The sequence below is a fragment of the Mirounga angustirostris genome, unplaced genomic scaffold (assembly GCF_029215605.1).
Source record: "Mirounga angustirostris isolate CCGP_5_RB_7025 unplaced genomic scaffold, mMirAng1.0.hap1 SCAF_14, whole genome shotgun sequence".
Taxonomy (NCBI): domain Eukaryota; kingdom Metazoa; phylum Chordata; class Mammalia; order Carnivora; family Phocidae; genus Mirounga; species Mirounga angustirostris.
In genome coordinates this window covers 88,458,455-88,478,174 of record NW_026991722.1, presented here as the reverse complement: position 1 = coordinate 88,478,174, position 19,720 = coordinate 88,458,455, and the positions used below count along the sequence as shown (strand labels likewise).

Genomic DNA, 19,720 nt, shown 5'->3' with positions numbered 1-19,720 from the left:
AGCAAAATTCTAGAACTCTCCTAATAGCTTTACAAGTTTTACACATCACTTAAAAAAAAAAAAAAACCTGTAAATTTTAAGTGATAGATCAAGGGTATGGCTACAGTAAGATTCTAAGGAGCACAAATGAGTGGTCCCATTCACAAAAGCCTGGGCTTGAATGTCCGCTTACAGGCTATAATTAAAACATAATTTTAAACTATCTTTCCTTTTTAATCATTCCCTGCTTCAACTTAACTGACCTTTTTCAATTACCCAAACATCTGCAGGTCCCAAAGTATCAGATAACAAGGTTCCCACTAAAATGTGAAAATCATGAAAGGCACACATTCAATTGTCATCCGCCAACTGATCTCAATCCCTTGGCCAATAACATCTAGAAATTTCTGAGCTCTCAAACTGGGACAGGGCTTACAATAATTTAACTGTCATTATAATAGGAAACCTCCCTCCAGAGGAACTAATCAGAAGCACAATCAACCTCAACTCAATAATTAACCCTAAAGAGTTTCTAGAGCAATGGTTCTTAACTAAGGGCAATTTGGGACTTCCCCTGCCTCATTCAACCAACGGACATTTGACAATGTTTGGAGACATTTGTAGTTGTCATAACTGAGAGGGAAATTTGCTACTGTCATCTGGTGGGCAGGGGCTTAGGCTGCTTGCTTAACATCCAAAAACGCACAGGCCAGCCCTCCACAACCAAGAATTACCCAGCTGCAAACGTCAACAGTGCCAAGATGGAGAAACCACCTAGGAAAAAGGAGTCCCAAGACCTACAGATGCTGTTCCATCTTCAAAAAAGTCGGCCTTTGAACAAACAAAAGGAAGAGCTGATTTCTTCCCTCTTGATTCAAACATTACTCAAAGGCCACTGGCTTCCTGGTATTCTTAATAATACTCCAAATCTCTCAGTAAGAATTTTCAAAGACCACAATTTTTGCTTATGTGGTAAAACAGCACAACAGTCTTGGTCATTTTTTTTTTCTTTCACATTCCATGATACCTCCAATTACCTCATGGATGGTTCTAAAAATGAACTAAAAAATCTGTCCAAAGCTTCATTTTTAAAGAACACCAGAAGGGATGGAAGAGTGACACTGGTCTGCTGTGGAAGTAGGATTGTGAGAGAAGCCTTTCCTTTCTGTTGCTTCTGGTTAAGCATCACACTATGTGCACCTACACAACATAACTATTTTAAAAGTTAAATACTATATTGGGGCACCTGGGTGGCTCAGTCAGTTAAGTGTCCAACTCTCGGATCGTGCGATTGAGCCCCAATTTGGGCTCCACGCTCAGTGGGGAACCTGCTTGAGATTCTCTGCCTCTCCCTCTCCTTCTGCCCCTCCCCCCTACTCGCGTGCATGCATTCCCTCTCTAAAATAAATAAATTAAATCTTTTTTTAAAAAAAAGTTAAATACGGGGCGCCTGGGTGGCTCAGTCGTTAAGCGTCTGCCTTCGGCTCAGGTCATGATCCCAGGGTCCTGGGATCGAGCCCCACATCGGGCTCCCTGCTCGGCAGGAAGCCTGCTTCTCCCTCTCCCACTCCCCCTGCTTGTGTTCCTGCTCTCACCGTCTCTCTCTCTCTGTCAAATAAATAAATAAAATCTTTAAAAAATAAAAAAATAAAAATAAATAAAAATTTTAAAAAGTTAAATACTATATAAGAATCTTGAATAGATCCTGGATTTTTAAAAGCCAGCTATTAAAGACATTTCTGAGACAATTACAATGTGAAATTTAAATGTGTCAAGTTGATAGATGTGATGATAGTACAGTGGTCAGGAGCATGTCCTCAGTCTTAGCAGATGTATGCTGGTGCACTGAGGGATAAAATGTCATGATACTGGCAATTTTATTTTATTTTTTTATTTTTTTTAAAGATTTTATTTTATTTATTTGACAGAGAGAGAGAGAGAGACAGCTAGAGAGGGAACACAAGCAGGGGGAGTGGGAGAGGGAGAAGCAGGTTTCCCGTGGAGCAGGGAGCCCGATGTGGGGCTCAATCCCAGGACCCTGGGATCATGACCCGAGCCAAAGGCAGACGCTTAACGACTGAGCCACCTAGGCATCCCGATACTGGCAATTTTAAAATGGTCAGCCAGGGCGCCTGGGTGGCTCAGTTGGTTAAGCGACTGCCTTCGGCTCAGGTCATGATCCTGGAGTCCCGGGATCGAGTCCCGCATCAGGCTCCCTGCTCAGTGGGGGGTCTGCTTCTCCCTCTAACCTTCCTCCCTCTCATGCTATCTCTCATTCTCGCTCTCAAATAAATAAAATCTTAAAAAAAAAAAAATATTAAAATGGTCAGCCAAAACAGAGAAATACATACACCCACACACACACACACACACACACAATGTGTGAGAGAGTACAAATTGAGCAATTGTTAACATATTGCCACACACTGACCTATTCATTCAACTTTTCTATGGGCTTAAAGACTTCAAAATAAAAGAGCTGTAGAAACAAAATACAGACCAAGATAAGGGGGTAGGGAGACAGGAATCAACTCACAATTGTCATCTGGTCATGAAGGTAGACTACACACACACACACACAAAAGGTCTCTAAACAGAATCAAACTGGAGATGGTGGTCTTAGCTTCATTGTTAACTGTGTCACTGCCTTCTACAGTGACAGCAAAATAGAACAGGCAGGACAGCCGCGTCAAAAGCACAGTCAGCCAATAGGCCCACGACACAACTCACATCACAGACCTCCTGGCACCCTGGAGACCATGGGAGTACTGCGAAGACAGGTTATTCTTCCAAACATACACACACCCACACACACACACAGAAACCTGTCTGAGCCCAAACTCCTTAAGCAGGGAAGGAACTAAAATATGATTGCCACTCAAGGAAGGAAGAGCTCACCTATTCTATGAAGAGAAAGAATCAGGTAAGAATCAGTTAAGTTTGGAGGCCTTGTCCATTTCCTGTTTACAACAATGAAGAAAATGCTTCTACTCCAAAAAGTTTTTATACACGGGACACCTGCCTGGCTCAGCAGGTAGAGCATGTGACTCGATCTCAGGGTTGTTGTGGAGTATACATACATATATACCTAATTAAAAACAAAAAGACTTTACACACATGAACTTAACAAGGGGATAAAAAGCAAAGCAAAAGAAGAGTCCATGGGAAGTGGGTTTAAGCGCAACAATTTGTGGTTCATCTCAACTTTGCAAAACCTATTTGTTTTACATAGAAGTCAATATAGGCTTCTGGGAATCCCTTGAGCAGATGTGCAAGTGAGAGCTAAAGCCAGTCTATGAAACGGTCAGAGTATCTATAAGCTAATTTTGCCAAATCCAGTGAAATTTCCCCCAAATCACAAGTTCATACTGGTATTTCAAGAAATATGACTTGTTGGGACGCCTGGGTAGCTCAGTCAGTTAAGCGTCCGACTCTTGGGGCGCCTGGGTGTCTCAGTTGGTTAAGTGGCTGCCTTCGGCTCGGGTCGTGATCCCAGGGTCCTCGGATCGAGCCCCGCATCGGGCTCCCTGCTCGGCGGGGAGCCTGCTTCTCCCTCTCCCTCTGCCTGCCTCTCTGCCTACTTGTTCTCTCTATCTCTCTGTCAAATAAATAAATAAAATCTTTAAAAAAAAAAAAAAAAGCGTCCGACTCTTGATTTTAGCTCAGGTCATGATCGCAGGGTTGGGGGATCAAGTCTGTGTCCGGCTCAGTGCTGAGCACAGAGTCTACTTGAGATCTGTCTCTCCCTCTCCCTCTGCTCCTATCCACCCCCACCCAGCTCCTGCTCTCTCTCTTTCTAAAATAAATAAATAAAATCTTAAAAAAAAAAAAAAGAAATATGACTTGTTTTATTGAGTTGGGAAAAAAGAAAAAACCCAAAACATAATACTGTTCAAACTACAGATTTTCCAAACCGGCTTGTTTAAAACATACCAGCAGTTTCACTTTACCAGCTACCTGCATACTCTACAGTGGCCCCCTTACTATACAAAATCCTACAGTCTCTGAACAAAATGGGCCATGTTCACTGCAGCCAGGTCACACTGCCAGAAGGCAAAGGAGGGACAAGATGAAGGAAGGGCAATGGGCTCTGCTCCAGGAAATAAGAGGGAGGAAGTCATTCAAACACAACAGGGTCTCTAAAGCAAACTCTGTACCCCAGGTGGTCCACTAGCCATGCAATCTCCTGAGTCCTCCCTTGAGTGCCTGATTAAGAAGCAAGATCCCAAGAGCTGTTCCCAACAGAGCGAAAGAGCCAGTGAGTGAGCTGGATCTAAATGTGATAGAAACAGAATAAAAAGGGAATCTCAAAAAACTGTCACATCCATCAAAACATCCTGAGTGCCTACCATGTGTAGGAAATACATGTGCTCGGGTTTCAAATATTAAAGACACATCAGCCACATGTACAGAGGACAGATACATGATACAGCAAGTATAGTAAAATATTAATGGTAGAATACAGGTGCTCAAAAAAAAAAAAAAGGAGTTTAGGTGTTCACTGTAAAATCCCTTCACTTTTCCTGTATGTCTGAAAATTTTCTTAATAAAATATAGGGGGGAGCATTTTTATAGAAAATGGGGGGAATCGAATATGTAATTTTTTTTAAAAAGGGGAAAATCTCCCAGTCTTGCCCTCAAGGAGCTTGCAGACAATTCAACATGCATGGACAGAGGCATCATGGGGCCAGCCAGGCCAGATAGTTTAGAATGACACCAGGTAATTTTTTTTTTTTTAAGATTTTATTTATTTATTTATTTGCAAGAGAGAATGAGAGACAGAGAGCACGAGACGGAGGAGGGTCAGAGGGAGAAGCAGACTCCCCGCCGAGCAGGGAGCCCGATGCGGGACTCGATCCCGGGACTCCAGGATCATGACCTGAGCCGAAGGCAGTCGCTTAACCGACTGAGCCACCCAGGCGCCCCACTGAGCCACCCAGGTGCCCCGACACCAGGTAATTTTTAGCTTGAGTAACAGACAAGAACCCAAGAGAAACAGATTTGGGGAGAAAAAAAAGAAACCTGGTTTTACACCTGTTGGGTTTGGTTGGGATGGCTGTAAGATGCCAAAGTAAACTTTAGTTACCATGACTTAGTCTGGTTAAGTGCCTCAGACCCCACTGATCCTGAACTCTGGTGCGGGGCTAACAAGCTGGCTCAGACTGGAGGGCTGTTCTGTCTGTGGCTGTTTGTCTGTAGTTCTTACTAAGTAAGAAAATGGAATATGGCTATGATCTTACTCAGGGAGGTATATATGGCACAGGGTTTCACCAGCGTGTATACGAAAAACTACTAAAGGAAGGGGCACCAGCTTAAGTTGGCTGATTTTCTGAATGTTCCCATGTCTGTGATTTTTTTTTTTTTTTAAGTAATCTCTACCCCCAACATGGGGCTCGAACTTACAACCCTGAGATCAAGAGCTGCATGCTCTACTGACTGAGCCAACCAGGTGCCCCATGCATATGTAATTTTTACAAAAGCTGGAGAATCTTCAGGTGAGGCATAACATTCAGCCATATTCTTGGGGAGCCCCCAGTCGGATGGCCCTACTCTCCAGTCTCACGCAAGCCCCTCACACCCACTGCACAAGGGATAGATGAGCTTCCTTCCTAGAGTCAGAGACAGGAATGACAAAAGGTAAGCCTACATACAGACAGACCCCTTGCCTACTTTTCGGTTGGTCTCCTCACCTGCTTCACCCAGGTGTGCTCTAAAGCCTGACTCCCCACCAGAGGATGCCGCTTTCGAAATCTTCGGAGGCTCACTTGGGAACAGACCCCACCACCCTAAGAAAATCGGCTGCTCTGAACAGAAGCAGTCTGCCTTTCACGGGAAACTCTGCAAGGCCATCTAGGAAAACACCAGCCACTTGCAGCATTCCTGCCCTACCGAGACCCATCAGCCCGGAGTGGAACCCTCCAGACGCCGCGTGCCCTCCGCAGCGCAGCGTACGCTTCACCTCTCCAAACAAACAGGGGTGTCTTTGTTTAAATTAAAAAAAAAAAAAAAAAAAGAACCTGTCTCACAAGCTACGATTACATCAGCAGAGCGCTCTCATTCTCTGCAGCAATCCGGGCGTCTGGGGCGCTTTGAAGCGCCGAGTGCGCGGCGCCCTTTGATCCTGCGATTCCCGCCCCGGGCAAAGCCGAACCCAGCGCGGCACCCACGCGGGGATCCACCGTCCACGACCGGATCGCCCGGCCGGAGCCCGCTCAGTCCCCCCACCAGCTCCAGGTCGACCAGTACCCAACCCCCAGACCAGGCTGCCCGTGCTGGGGCGCTCAAGTACACAATCACTTAGGTTGGGGAGGGGGGGAAGGGGGGCTGTCCCTTTGGAGGGGACACCCTTAACTTCACATTAACCTCTTGTGGGAGGAGCACTGGAATTACGTTTTTAAAGAAAAATCTATCTTTTAGAGTTACTGAAATCTTCATAGGAAAAAAAAATGATAGGGGCGCCTTTGCTTCAAAATACCAAGGGGGGGGGCGGTGAGGATGCAGATCAAAAGAGAGGGGCCAGGAGTTGACAACTTTCAAAGTGAGTGATGGTGACTGGGTGACAGGGACTGCAGAGGTACACCGCAGACGTGGTTCCCTCTACTTGTGAACACATGTAACATTTTCTATAATAAGAACTGAAAAAGAGGGGCCTGGGTGGCTCAGGTGGTTGGGCGTCTGCCTGCCACTCGGGTCATGATTTCCTGGCTCCCTGTTTAGCGGGGAGTCCGCTTCTCCCTGCTGCTCGTGCTCTCTCTCTCTTAAATGAATAAATAAAATCTTAAAAAAAAAAAAAAAAAGAATTGAAAAAGAAAGGAACTCTTTGCTATTTTTAAAGGTTTTACTCCTCACAGACTTTTAATTTATGAAGGAAAAAAAGCAGTTTGGCACTGGATGGGGTGAAGGAAGGGCACACTCCCTTTCCTACCGTGCCCCCCAGGCAGTACTGGACCTACCCAGACAGCCTGTGGCCCACAGAGCCACCTTCTCCAGTGCAATCTCTGCAGGGGCATCAAGTGTTACCCCAAGCTGGGGCTTCTTCATCATCTGGGGACCTCAAACCGGTTTAAGAGATACATGAATATTAGAGAGCCCATCTGTCCAGAAAAATACACACCCAGCTGAACCTGGAGGAAATATCAAACCCACCCAAAATCTGTTCCTCTCCGATTAGATAGGGCTGCTAGAGTAAGCATTCCAGGTTGCTTCATTTGGACAACTTCCCTCAGAGCTAGAGTCACTTGACCAGCCACTAGACTCCCAATGCCACCATGCGGGGCCATCATGGGGCATGCCACATCCCTGGGCTGCCTCACAAGGCCAATTTTGCTCCATACCGGCCCGGTGGCCTTGGGTAAGTCGCCTGTCCCCATATCTTAAAAACAGAGAGCTACTAACGGCAACCTTGTGATATCACCACCTCTTCTGCCACACATTTAACAGGGAAGTAAGAAATGGAAAAAAAAAAAAAGCCAAGCAGGATATGGTATGTGGGGACACAAACATGATTCCATCCACAGAGGCAGCTGAACAAGCCACATACAGATTGGGCACAAAAGAGTTAACTGGGAAAGAGACATGGTCCAGGACTGCTAGGTGTGTTCAAGGCCAGAAGGCAGAGGAAAGGATAGGGAGAGGGTACAGAGGGGAAAATAAATCCTTCCTGTGCAGGTGGATCCACCTTGGGGTGGGGGTCTTCCAGTGAAGACCAACAACCCACCTAAACCCTGCAGAGTTGAGGGCACGACCACAAAACCATAAAAGGGGTCAAGGAAACAAAATATATTATCATAACAGCTCAAAAGATTGGAGATGTTTTTAAGAGAAGAGCACAGTTGTAACAATGTGAGTAGAGATTCAAGAAATGAGTTGGGAGTTTTAAAAATACTGAAATAAAAACTTGAAAATAAAGGGCAGCTCACTAGGTAACAAAATATCAACAACAGCAGGTTTAAAATCCATGCATTTGTTAGCTTTCGTCTTGAAGGGGATCTAGGTCAGAAATCCCCACTATAGACTATTTCCCTGTAAGATCACACATAATTAGAAAAAATGTACACAAACTTCCAAATTCATTCAATTCCTGATTTAAAAGTACATTAATTCTGGCATAGCAACAGACCCTAACAAATCTGTTAAATCATTTCATTTTGGAAACTCATTTATCAAGTCTTTCGTTCCTATTCACAGAAAAATGGTAGGATTTCAGTCCCAGATCCTTTACATAGCATCCGACTTAGGCCCTATGAAGTACTGGTGGGCTACAAAGCAGTTCAGAAGGCATGCCTCTGACTTCAGTAGGCTCACAACCTAGTGAGGAGACAGACACACCTACAAATTAAACAACAACAACAAAAAACATATTATGAGAGCCAAATGAGTGACCAGACCAGGTTGTTTCAAGTTCAGAGGCAGCAGAGATAACTATGCGCTGCAACAGTCCAGGAGAGCTTCCTGAAGGCGGCAGCCTTGAAAGGTGGGCAGAATATAGGCAAAGACACAAATAAAGGCCAAAGCCTGTTTGAAGGAAGTGAGGGGTTCTACAGCAGGATACCAAATTGCAAAGATGTACTGGGAGCAAAATGCCAAGGGTTGTAGAATATTAGGGTAAACAGGGTTTAAATACATACATGCATACATACATGCAGGGCTTAGGCTCCATCCTATAAAGAATTAAAAAAAAAAAAAAAGGCTCTTAAGGATTTGTGAAGAGGAGTGTGACATCTGGCAGCCGAGCAGCAAAATGGGAGAGAGGGTGTGGGGCCCTAAGTGAAAAAGATCGCTGGGGGGTGGTGGGGGGCTTCCTGCTAAAAGAGAAATGAGGGGCGCCTGGGTGGCTCAGTCGTTAAGCGTCTGCCTTCGGCTCAGGTCATGATCCCGGGTCCTGGGATCGAGCCCCGCATCGGGCTCCCTGCTCTGTGGGAAGCCTGCTTCTCCCTCTCCCACTCCCTCTGCTTGTGTTCCCTCTCTCCCCTCTCTCCCTGTGTCTCTCTCTGTCAAATAAATAAATAAAATCTTAAAAAAAAAAAAATTACAAAAAAAAATAAAAGAGAAATGAGTGCCCCTTGATGAACTAGAGCAAACCATGTGCTCAGGCTACCGGTTGTGGTTTTTTGGGGGTGTGTGTGTGTGTGTGTGTGTGTGTGTGTGTGTGTGTGTTAACAAAGGGATGAAGATCAAAAGAAAACTATTTGCAAATGAGAACCCTCCTACTCCTCTGACTTGTCATTTCTATCCCTTTCATCTACCCTCCTGTTTGAAATTCAGGTGAAAAGGGGAGGCATGTGGCCAGTGGACTGCCACTCTGGCCCAGGGTCTGGCCCATGTGCAACTGGGGGCAAATCACTCAGGCTCTCCCAACTTGCTCCCTCCCTCCCCCCACTGGCTGAGGAAGGTCAAGGATGGGATGTTAAGTCCCTTGAAGTAAGTGCCAAGTCTGGATCCAGGCTGGGGAAAGACAAGCCTACAACTAAGGATTCCTAGAGGTGCCGGCTACCCATTGATCAACAACATACAGATCTTCAACTATAAGAAAGCCACCATCACAGAGCTCTTCAACCATCTTCCCTCCTTCCAGATGAGAGGGGAAAAAAGCATTTATATTATAAAGGCAACACAGAGAGCTCAAAATTATAAAAGTTCCTGGTCAGAAACCACAAGGCAAAAAGCATTTATGTTTATTTAAATATAACCAATCAGCCAAGAGTCAACTCATGAACATACTGTCACAATGAACAGCATTCCGTGTTCTGCTTCCTTCCCTGAAAACAGTTTCTCACCAGGTTTGAGGCACAGAAGTAAATATCATCTTCCATCACTTACTGTAACGTACAGCTCTTAAGGGTAAGAGGTCTATAATCAGCCTGATGGGGTCTGTGTGTCCATACCTGTATCAGCAAGTAGTGAGACCCTGGGTATGTCATTTCCCGTCTTCAAGCCTCCATTCCCTCATCTATAAAAGGGGGGCCACGGCACATCACAGCATAGGGCTGTTATGAGGAATAAAGGAGATCATTCATGTTGGGTTCTTCACATAATGCCTGGCACAAGTCAGCAATAAATGTTAACCATGGGATCTTTTAAATCTGTGGCCCTCACCCCTGGTCGAAGAGAGCTAGGGAGCAGTGGAACAGGATGTAAGAAATCCATATGATAAGGGCATTTCCAAGCGAAGAGGGACTGCAAACCTCAGTTCAGAAAGAACTTGTGTGGCCCCCTGTGTGGGGAGAACAGGTTGGCATTCTTCTGCAGAATATAACAGCTGCCTCTCCTCCCATCTCACCCCGACCCCTTCTCGGCTGCAAATACTCAAGGATTAAGAAGACATTCAAGCTTTGTTCCGTCTCATTTCTGCTCTGGCATTCTTCTCTTTGGCCCCTTTATCCCAAATGCCATTTCTGCTCAACAGCAAGCCCTACATTAGAGAAGTGTCTTGCACTTTCTCAAGGTGCCCCCAACCCTTTATTTCCACTGATCCTTACAACAAATTTATGGCACGAACAGCCCACCCCACTTTCCCAGGGAATCGAGGTTAAGAGAAGTCAGAGCATCATGCTGGGTCTCGGGAAGTCCCAAGTGTCAGAACTCAGAACGTCCCGCTGGAAAGCCCAGTGGTCCTCTGGGCTTGCTATGCTCTGATCTGGAATCAGCGGTGGGATCAAGGACAGCTTTCCTAGGCCAGCAGGGGGCAAGGAGCAGGGCTGGCCGCCTTAGGACCAAGTGGAAACACTGCAGCTTCACACATGGGGCGGGGGGGCGGGGGGGGTAACCACCCCCACCAGAGCAGCCCCAGGGAGCAGTGTGGTCAGAGGGATTCCTGCTGCCAAGCTGGGCCACAGCATTCGAACTCTCTCTCTTGTTGAGAAATACTCCTTTGGTGGAGACTTGAAACACAAACACACACATCCACAGAGAAAGCCAGCAGCGACCCAGGCTGGAAGCTGTGAGATCTGTGAGGAGAACCAACCAGCCCAGTGGGTTACAGAGAAGGCCAGTGGGGGGGTGGGGGTGGGGGTCAGGCCCACAGCAAGCTCCCTGGAAGAGAAGTGCATTCAAGCCCCACTCCAGGTTTCCTTCTTCACCAGGTTTTACCCTTCACCGCTTCTCCCAACACTTCAAAGGAAGTATTTTTGTACAGCCCAGGGAGGAGTGTAAACTGCCCGCCTGCTTCCAAAGCAGAGACATTAACCCTGAAAGGGCCGCTGGCCTCACAGGGGAAGGGGGAGGAGAACAAGGTCGTGGGGAGCTGAGCATGAGTCCCCACACTCAGCCAGGCCTGCCCTTTCAGCCCACACCAAGGGCAAGGCACTTAAACCACACTACAGAAAGGCAGGGCCTCAGTTCCTCTAAGCACGCAAACAGCTAGTTATAAATACCCTCCCAGGCTGGAGGTTCAAAGGATCCAGCAGTTAGCACTTCAATGGAAACTCCAGCTAACAGAACAGGCCTCTTTCTCGCTGTCCCTCCCTGAACCAAGCAAGGAACCGAAGGGCCCAAAGGCTAACACAACAAAACCTGCCACCCAAAAGTCTATCTCCTTCAGGCTTAGCAGCCCGGGGGCAGGGGTGGGAGTGGGGGTGGGGATGGGGGGCATTCTAGCCACTGAGCCCTTTCTAAACAGCTCCCTGAGGAGGGGGCTCCCCTTCCTATGTACCCTTCGTGGCAGACAAGGAAGTCTTCCCCAAGGGGCGGCGAAGGGAAGAATGAAGACCCCAGACTCTATCAGGACTTTTTATGAGCTTCTCCATACTCCTAGAATTCTTCACTCGACAGAGATTAATTGTATCCCAAATTCAGATTCAACATTCTTCGGTTACCTTGTTGAAATGTGAGGGATCCTTCCAGGTAAGAGTAAACGGACATTGCACAGGACACTCCCCTGCTCACCAGTGATCTAACTCAACAAATGTCCTTGCACAGACCACTGAAAACATAGCCACCTGGGGAGCTGGCAGTTAGAGCAGCATCTCTCAAGACCACACATACCTTGGTATCTTTGGGTTTTGTTTTTTTTTTTTTTAATCCTGAGCCACGCCACCTCAAAGGACTCTACTGGAGTCCTCCATGGACTCTACTGGAAACCCTGCGGCATGCCAGCAGGCCTCCGCCGGGTGAGGCCCCAGAAACACTCAGGTGGGGCTCAGCTCCTACCACCTGGCTGCAAGCTTCTGGGCAATGAGAGTGCGGCAGGCAGGTGGGTGTCTGCCCCGTCCCACTGGCAAGAGCATCCTGTAATTTACGGACACTGAAAAGTATGCTATAAATAGTTGGTGTTTTTAACGTTGTTGGGCCTCCAGAGCAGAGGGGCCTAACAGCTGTGTGGGGCCAGGGCTCTGGCCATCTCAGGCCTACAATTTGGAAATCCTGGGTGGTGTGGTCAAAGCATCTTCAGAGGGACTCCCGAGAGTGTCACCCGCTCTCTGGAGAGGAGAAAGTCTGTCCAAACTATCAGTCGGGATTTACACACCACAGTTTGGCAGAAAAGTGAACAGCGCTGAGGGGTCTCTTCATGGGAAGCTCCATAACTCAGCAGCAAAAGGGAAAACAGCCAGAGTCACCCCAAACCCCAAGTTGCCGTTTCTGCCACATTTAGGCCTCTGAGACACAACAGGACCCTCCTGATTAAGCAGGAAATGACCTGGAGGATTTGTTTACTCATTTGACAAACTTTTTTTTTTTAAACTTTGCTCTCCTAAGTGCTGAAAATACAGAGAACAAAACAGATAAGCCTTTTCGTCAATTTCTAGCACAGGAGATGGACAATAAAAAGGAAAACAATTTCCAAAAGTGAAGGGGGTGCCTTATAATTTTAAATCTAATTACACTACAGCATGACATAAGAGTGTATACCTAAAAGGAATTATATTCAAGTGACTGAGTTACTTCTAGGCTCTCCAGACAGTAATTACACTTCAAAAGAATAAATACATCTCTACATTCATTTGTTCTTTTGAAATAACTATCCCTGCTGGCTTTCCTAAAACTTGGGAAGTATGAGGAAGGGCAAAGAGTGGTAAATAAATTTAGACCCTGGGCACTTAACTCTAAACCGAAATGCCTGAGTCAGAAAAGACTTATGGTTAGCACCTCTTTCATGGGGGGGGGGGGGGGGGGGGCGCGGTTTGCACGTGGGTATTCATGTTTGTGTACACACGCACGTGTCAATGGTCACAATTAAAGACGAATTTATTAAAGTTGCAACTAAAACTTTACAGGCCTATTATTTAGCCTCTTAAAATTTTTCAGAAAATCATCAAAACCATTTGCTGGGGGAGATACTAGAATGAATTCTATCTGGGAATACTGGAAGCAGTTCAGATACTCTACTTTGTCTCTCCTGAACTGAAGCAAGTCCAGAAGACTCCAAGATGACAAGGGACCCCAAAACCATCTCATATGATGAACAGAAAGAACTACGGGTACTCAGCAAGGAGAAAACACATTTTATTGGTTTTGCTGGTAGATAGAGGGTGACAGAGGATAACCAGCTTCAAAGATGGGAAGGGCCATCATGTCTGAGGTGGCTCTATGTTATGGACTGAGATGTGTCACCCCAAAATTCATATGTTGAAGTCCTAGCCCCCAGGACCTCAAGAGTATGGCTATTTGGAGATAGGGTCTTTAAAGAGTGATTAAGGTAACAATGGAATACTACTCAGCCATCAAAAAAAAAAAAATGTAATCTCACCATTTGCAAAGACGTGGATGGAACTAGGGGGTATTATGCGAATCGAAATAAATCAGGAAAGACAATTACCATATGATCTCACTCATATGTGGAATTTAAGAAACAAAACAGAGGCTCATAGGGGAAAAGAGGAAAAAGTAAAACAAGACGAAATCAGAGGAGGAGACAAACCGTAAGAGACTCAATCATAGGACACAAACTGAGGGTTGCTGGGGAGGAGGAGGTAGAGGGATGGGGTAACTGAGGGATAGGCATTAAGGAGGGCACATGATGTAATGAGCACTGGGTGTTATATAAGACTGATGAATCAGATCTCTACCTCTGAAACTAATAATACATTATATGGTAATTTAAAAAGAAAGAAAAAAAAAATAGAGGTGATTAAGTTAAACAAGGTCATCAGGATGGGCCCTAATCTGACATGTGTCCTTATAAGAAGAGACAATTTGAACACAGACAGTTACAAAGGAAAGACCACATGAAGACACAGGGAGAAGACAGCCATCTATAAGCCTAAAAGGGAGGCCTCAGAAGAAACCAACCCTGCTGACACCTTGCCCTCGGACTTCTAACCTCCAGAACTGTGAAAAAATAAATTTCTGTTGTTTAAGCCAGCCAGTCTGTGGTACTTTGTTCTGGCAGCCCTAGGACACTAATAGGCTCTAGAAGGCAGAACTGGAAGCAAGGAGCATTAAGTCTACCTCAGCGAAGGAAGAATTTTCTGACAACAGCACCGTGCAAGAAAAGGATGGCTCCTTCAGGGGGCTGTGGATTGGGCTGAGAAGAGGTTGAGCCCCACCCTTAATTCAGCAGCAGAGCCTAGGATCTCATCAAAAGCTACTAAGCCAAAACACTGGATATTCTAGGCTAGGGAGATCTTAGCTGCTGACGATATCCATCAGGTAGGTTAACCCCAATTTAAAAAGTATGAAAGGAAAGAAAAGAAAGAAGAAAGAAAGAAAAGAAAGAAGGAAGGAAGGAAGGAAGGAAGGAAGGAAGGAAGGAAGAAAGAAAGAAAGAAAGAAAGAAAGAAAGGAAGGAAGGAAGAAAGGAAGAAAGAGAAAGGAAGGAAGGAAGGAAGAAAGAAAGAAAGAAAGAGAAAGAAGAGAAAGAAGAGAAAGAAAAGAAAGAAAAGAAAGAAAAGAAAGAAAGAAAGAAAAAGAAAAAAAAGCCCTAGGGGCGCCTGGGTGGCTCAGTCAGTTAAGCGACTGCCTTCGGCTCAGGTCATGATCTCAGGGTCCTGGGATGGAGCCCCACATCAGGCTCCTTGCTCAGCGGGGAGTCTGCTTCTCCCTCTGCCTGCAGCTTCCCCTGCTTGTGCTCTCAATTTCTCTGTCAAATAAATAAATAAAATCTTTAAAAAAAGGAAAAAAAAAAAACCCTAAGTCAACACTCCATGAAATATGACACATAGTTGGAAAAAAATTTAAATTCATCTCGGAGTCTCCCCTTAGCACCTCACAGTGGTACTATCTCAGTCCTGCTCACGTCACATTCTTCTTACAGGCAACTAGAGCCTCAAGAGCATATTCCATCTTTTGTGCATTAACCAAGGCAGAAAAACCTGAAAGATGCACATCCATTCAACTCAGCCTGACACCTGCAAGGCAGCAGGCATCCCAAACCTGACAGCCAAACTCACAGCCCCCGAGTCAGAGCTGGGGAGGACAGCCATCCCCAAACCCAGGATTTTAATACTGGCAGATCAGCCAGAGAGAGTTCTTCCAGAGGCTTAAACACACATTTCATCCAACTCTGGGGGGAGTTGAAGAGATTGTTACCTGTGAACATGTGTTAAAAACAGGGGCAAGCCTAATGAAAAGTCATTTAAGACTTCCCGATTGCCAGGGCATGCCTCTATCTTATCTTCCCACTGCTCATCAGGTCCCCATAGCTTGCTAAACGGCAACAGAGGCGCCCCCGCCCCCGCTGCCCCTCCACAAATGCCCAGAGGACAGGCTGCTTGGGGCTGGTGTTGGGCTTGCAAGGTATTTCTGCTTAACTCCATGAATCTCCTAACCCAGTAGCAACTGAATTCCTAAAAAAAAAAAAAAAAAAAAAAAGGCACTGTTACCAGGTGCCTGGGTGGCTCAGCTGGTTAAGCATCTGCCTTCAGCACAGGTCATGATCTCAGGGTCCTGGGATGGAGCCCCACCTCGGGCTCCCTGCTCAGCGGAGTGTCTGCTTCTCCTTCTCCCTCTGCCCCCAACCTCGTGCTCTCTCTTGCTGTCAAATAAATAAATAAAACCTTAAAAAAAAAAAAAAGCGACTGTTTCTTGGTTCTTTTATACTATTTTTTTTTTTAAAGATTTTATTTATTTATTTGACAGAGAGAACAAGTACACAGAGAGGCAGGCAGAGGGAGAGGGAGAAGCAGGCTCCCCGCTGAGCAGGGAGCCCAATGTGGGGCTCGATTCCAGGACCCTGGGATCATGACCCGAGCCGAAGGCAGCCGCTTAACCGACTGAGCCACCCAGGCGCCCCGTTTCTTTTATACTATTATACAACTCCCTACCCCTTCACCCAAATAGAGAGAGGACTACAAACCTGCTGAGCTAAAATGGAAAAAACAGTCCTGTCACAGGTAAAAGGCATATTGGCCATGGTGATGATGACAATATCCCAGGGCCCTGTGGGAAGTCGTAAATTAACATACTCTTAGCCTTCCATGCTCATCATCCAACGGGACACCAACTGGACCAGCACAGACCCTAACCAACCTAATACCAGCTGGCTGGAGTGGAATTTCCCCACCTCAAAGGTATTTGAGAAAAGGAGTCCTATGATCAAGTATATTTGAGAAATGCCAGATTGAATAGAGTTCATTTGGATTCCTTTTCAGCAGGATTTCTCAGAGCCATTAATTCACTACTGGGCCATCTAAATCTCCAAGAGGGAATAAACAGCATTCTCAAAGTCAGCTCACCACAGAACCCTTTCTAAAGCATTCTGTAGGGCTAGAGTTCTTCAGAAGACACCTTGAGAAAAGCTCATCATCTTGAGGCAAAAATCCAGAGAAATCTGCACTTGGTCTTAGAAATTGTATCTCTATTCTAATACAAGTGTGCCTGAGGTCCTAAAAATTCACAACTTTCCCAAGCCAAAATAAATCAAGCCACCCAGTAAAGGCTCAAATCAGCAAGAGCTGGAAAACTGTGTCTCTGAGCCTAGATAGTCTTTGTCAATCCCCAAAAGAACTGTCTTACTCGAACAACAACAAAGGCTAGGCAGCCTCAGCCTCCCTCCCCTGGAGTGTTTGCTCTGCACCTGACATCTTTCCTAGAGACAGAGAAGCAGTAATTGAGTGCTTTGGTTAAGAGGAGGGCTCCTTGATCCCCAGATGTAATCCAGCACAGCTAAGAGATAAGGATCAAGCCTTAAAAAAAAAAAAAAAAAAGTTACTTAAGCAGAAAGGAATAAAGGTCACAAGGGGCTGGAACTAGGAGAGGCAGGGAAGATGAAAACAGAAAATTGAACATTCTAAAGAAAATTCTGCCTGGCCCAGTTCATTTTGCACCTCTTGACCTAAATAAAAAAGCTGACGCGTGCTTTGGTCCTGGCTAGAGTAAGCAACGTTTCTGGAACAACTTCACCTTGGTTACATATTTCTACATTAAACATTCCAAAGTTGCTAAAGGCCTCCCAGGAGCATCTGCTCCTGTTTCTCCGGAGGGAGTCAGTTCCTGTGGAAAATGTTTGTTTAGTTTGATTACAACTTTGAAGAGGGGTAAGGATTCTGGCCCAGAAGAATTTAATGGCCGAGCCTTTCTCTTACATAATTTGTAAACAAACAGAGTTTATCCCAGTGTGGCTCATTTGGCTCAATGGCTGGATTTAGAAAAATATATTCCTCATTCATCTGGGAGAAGCCACAGTAAGGCCTGTCAATAACCAGAAAATTGCCCAAACCGGCCAGTCACTCTATTGCCTAATCCTAACAGACCTCGAAATCTCTCTTCTGAAACCGAGGACTGTCAACAGACAGAGCCCCAACTGAAGGGTTATGGGCAGAACCTGAAAAGCGGCTGAGGAATCACTCCCCAGAAGTTTCTGCACACTCGTGGTATATAATAAAATCCCTCGGGGAGCAGTAGGGGGAGGGGAAGGCCACAACAAGCAAATTTCCCCAAGGTGTCATGAATGGTTGAGTGTATGGGTGGAGAGCAATTTGTTACTAATAACAGTGAAAGGCCAAAGTTGGCATGTAATTTATTTATCTTTAATAAAGTGAATTCAAGGTTGTCACCGGAACGTTACTTACTCCCTTACATTCCAGGCTGCTCTAGGGATGGGAGAGCACAGCCTCGACGGAGCCCCCAGGCTGCTGTGATTATAAACCATGCTGCTGGAGAACACAGGGCCAAGCAGGTCCTGTCATCAAAAATCCGGTCGTACACATGGACATCATCTACCACGAGTGGCTGGAAGACCCCCTGGTCTCCATAATGAAAGGCAAACACCTTTGGCTGGCTTGCAGGGCCCCTCCCCCAGTCCATCCCCTACTGGCCTCTGAGGTTCCTTTCCCTCCCTGATTCTCCAGTTTGAGTGATTCCCCCCTTCCTGTTCCTGCCCCGCAGGAAGCCCCCAGGCATGCTGACCCTCCCCGCTGCCTCCAGGAATCTCACCCAGCCCCCACATCCAGTTTACAGATGTGGGGCTGAGACTCAGAGAAGCTGGCTCCTGATGGTCCCACTTAAGTGGCAGATCAGGGAGCCGGTCAGGTCTTCTGTCTCCCAGCCATGGCCTCACTCCTCACACTGCCACAAGCGCATTCCACACCAGGCCGCCTCCAGATCTACTAGAGAAAGCCCCATCGGATGCCACCGCAGCCTGGGTCTCAGCAAGGAATGCTTTCCCCCTCCCAGCAACTGCAGGCAGGGGTGAATCCAAGCCCAGCCCTCTTCAAATCCAGATGGAGGCCCAGCCCCAGGACGCTGCTGCTCAACATTTTTAGGGGCTTTCCCTCAACCCCCTGCACGTGGTACTCAGCCCATGTGCATTATAATGCCACCATCTCAGGGACACATTCCATCTCTCCCACCTGCCCATGAGCCCACCCCTACAGGAAGAAGCCAGCAGTGATTCTGTGGACACTATCCAGAAATTGTCATGCCCCACATCCATCAAAACGGAAAGAGGGCATTAAGCTTGGTCAAACACACCTTTAAATAACCAAAGCCTACTGCAGACTTCCTCGCCTTGATACCAAGAATACAGGAACATGACGGACCACAAAGAAGAGACTGGGATGGCTCAAATCCACAAGGGAGGAGAAAGCACAAAGTTATTTCATTTTGTTCCCTCAGTACCTTTCTGATCCAAAGTCTAATGGAGAAACTGAGGCTCCCAGATACAAACCAGATTTCACCAAATTCACTGTGTAAATGAGGAAAGTACATGGGGCAAAAAGAAGGTGACTTCTCCTTTTTACTAAACTACATTTCTAGGAACCTAAGCACATAGACCTGATTTGCATAATCATTCTATACCAGCAAGAGCATATTTTAGTTTGTCTTCTGAGAAAATTAGTACAGTGAAAACCATCCTGGTCTGAAGGCAGAGCCGGCGGTAGGGTTAGTTAGCAAACCCAACAGGAAGCCCCCAGGACAGGCCGATACTTAAAGGCAGTTGGCTCCTGGTCGCTGTCCATTCCCAGAGGGCAAGTTTCCACAAAGCGTTAAGATCAGGGAGAGCTTCAGAGCTTTGGAAAGGGATTCAAAAATCAAAAAGCATTCTTCAGACAAGTGTGCCTAAAAAGCCCAACGGAGCCACTTGGCCCTCGACTGGGAACCAGTGATCTCCACTAGACCATTAACTTCATCTCTGCTCCCTGCCCAGACAGATCTAATCACCAATTTTAAAAACCCAAACTGCAGTCACGGGTCCTATCACCGTATTATCAATGCAGGCTTTCCCTTTCTCGAGCAAAACAAATTGCATCCGACTGACCGCGCACCTAGCAATCCAGCTAAGCCTGGGGAAGGAGTGCAAAAGCAGAATGGATTTGCTCCCAATCCTACTTCTGATCGGGGGCGGGGCAGACACATCCCATAGAAC

The 19,720-nt window shown here is 46.3% G+C and overlaps 1 protein-coding gene across 4 annotated transcripts in view; it reads right to left on the bottom strand.

Moving 5' to 3' along the window:
* Positions 1-19,720, bottom strand: part of ZNRF3 (zinc and ring finger 3) — a 151,160-nt gene that overhangs the window by 110,512 nt on the left and 20,928 nt on the right. Inside the window, exon 1 of one of the 4 annotated variants that reach the window (XM_064578603.1) lies at positions 9,864-10,483. The exons of the other annotated variants lie outside the window; for them this stretch is intronic. Within the exon in view, the coding sequence (XP_064434673.1) occupies positions 9,864-9,899 (36 nt within the window). The 5' untranslated portion in view covers positions 9,900-10,483. Of the gene's footprint in view, positions 1-9,863; positions 10,484-19,720 lie in introns of those variants that run through there. 4 annotated transcript variants of the gene reach the window in all.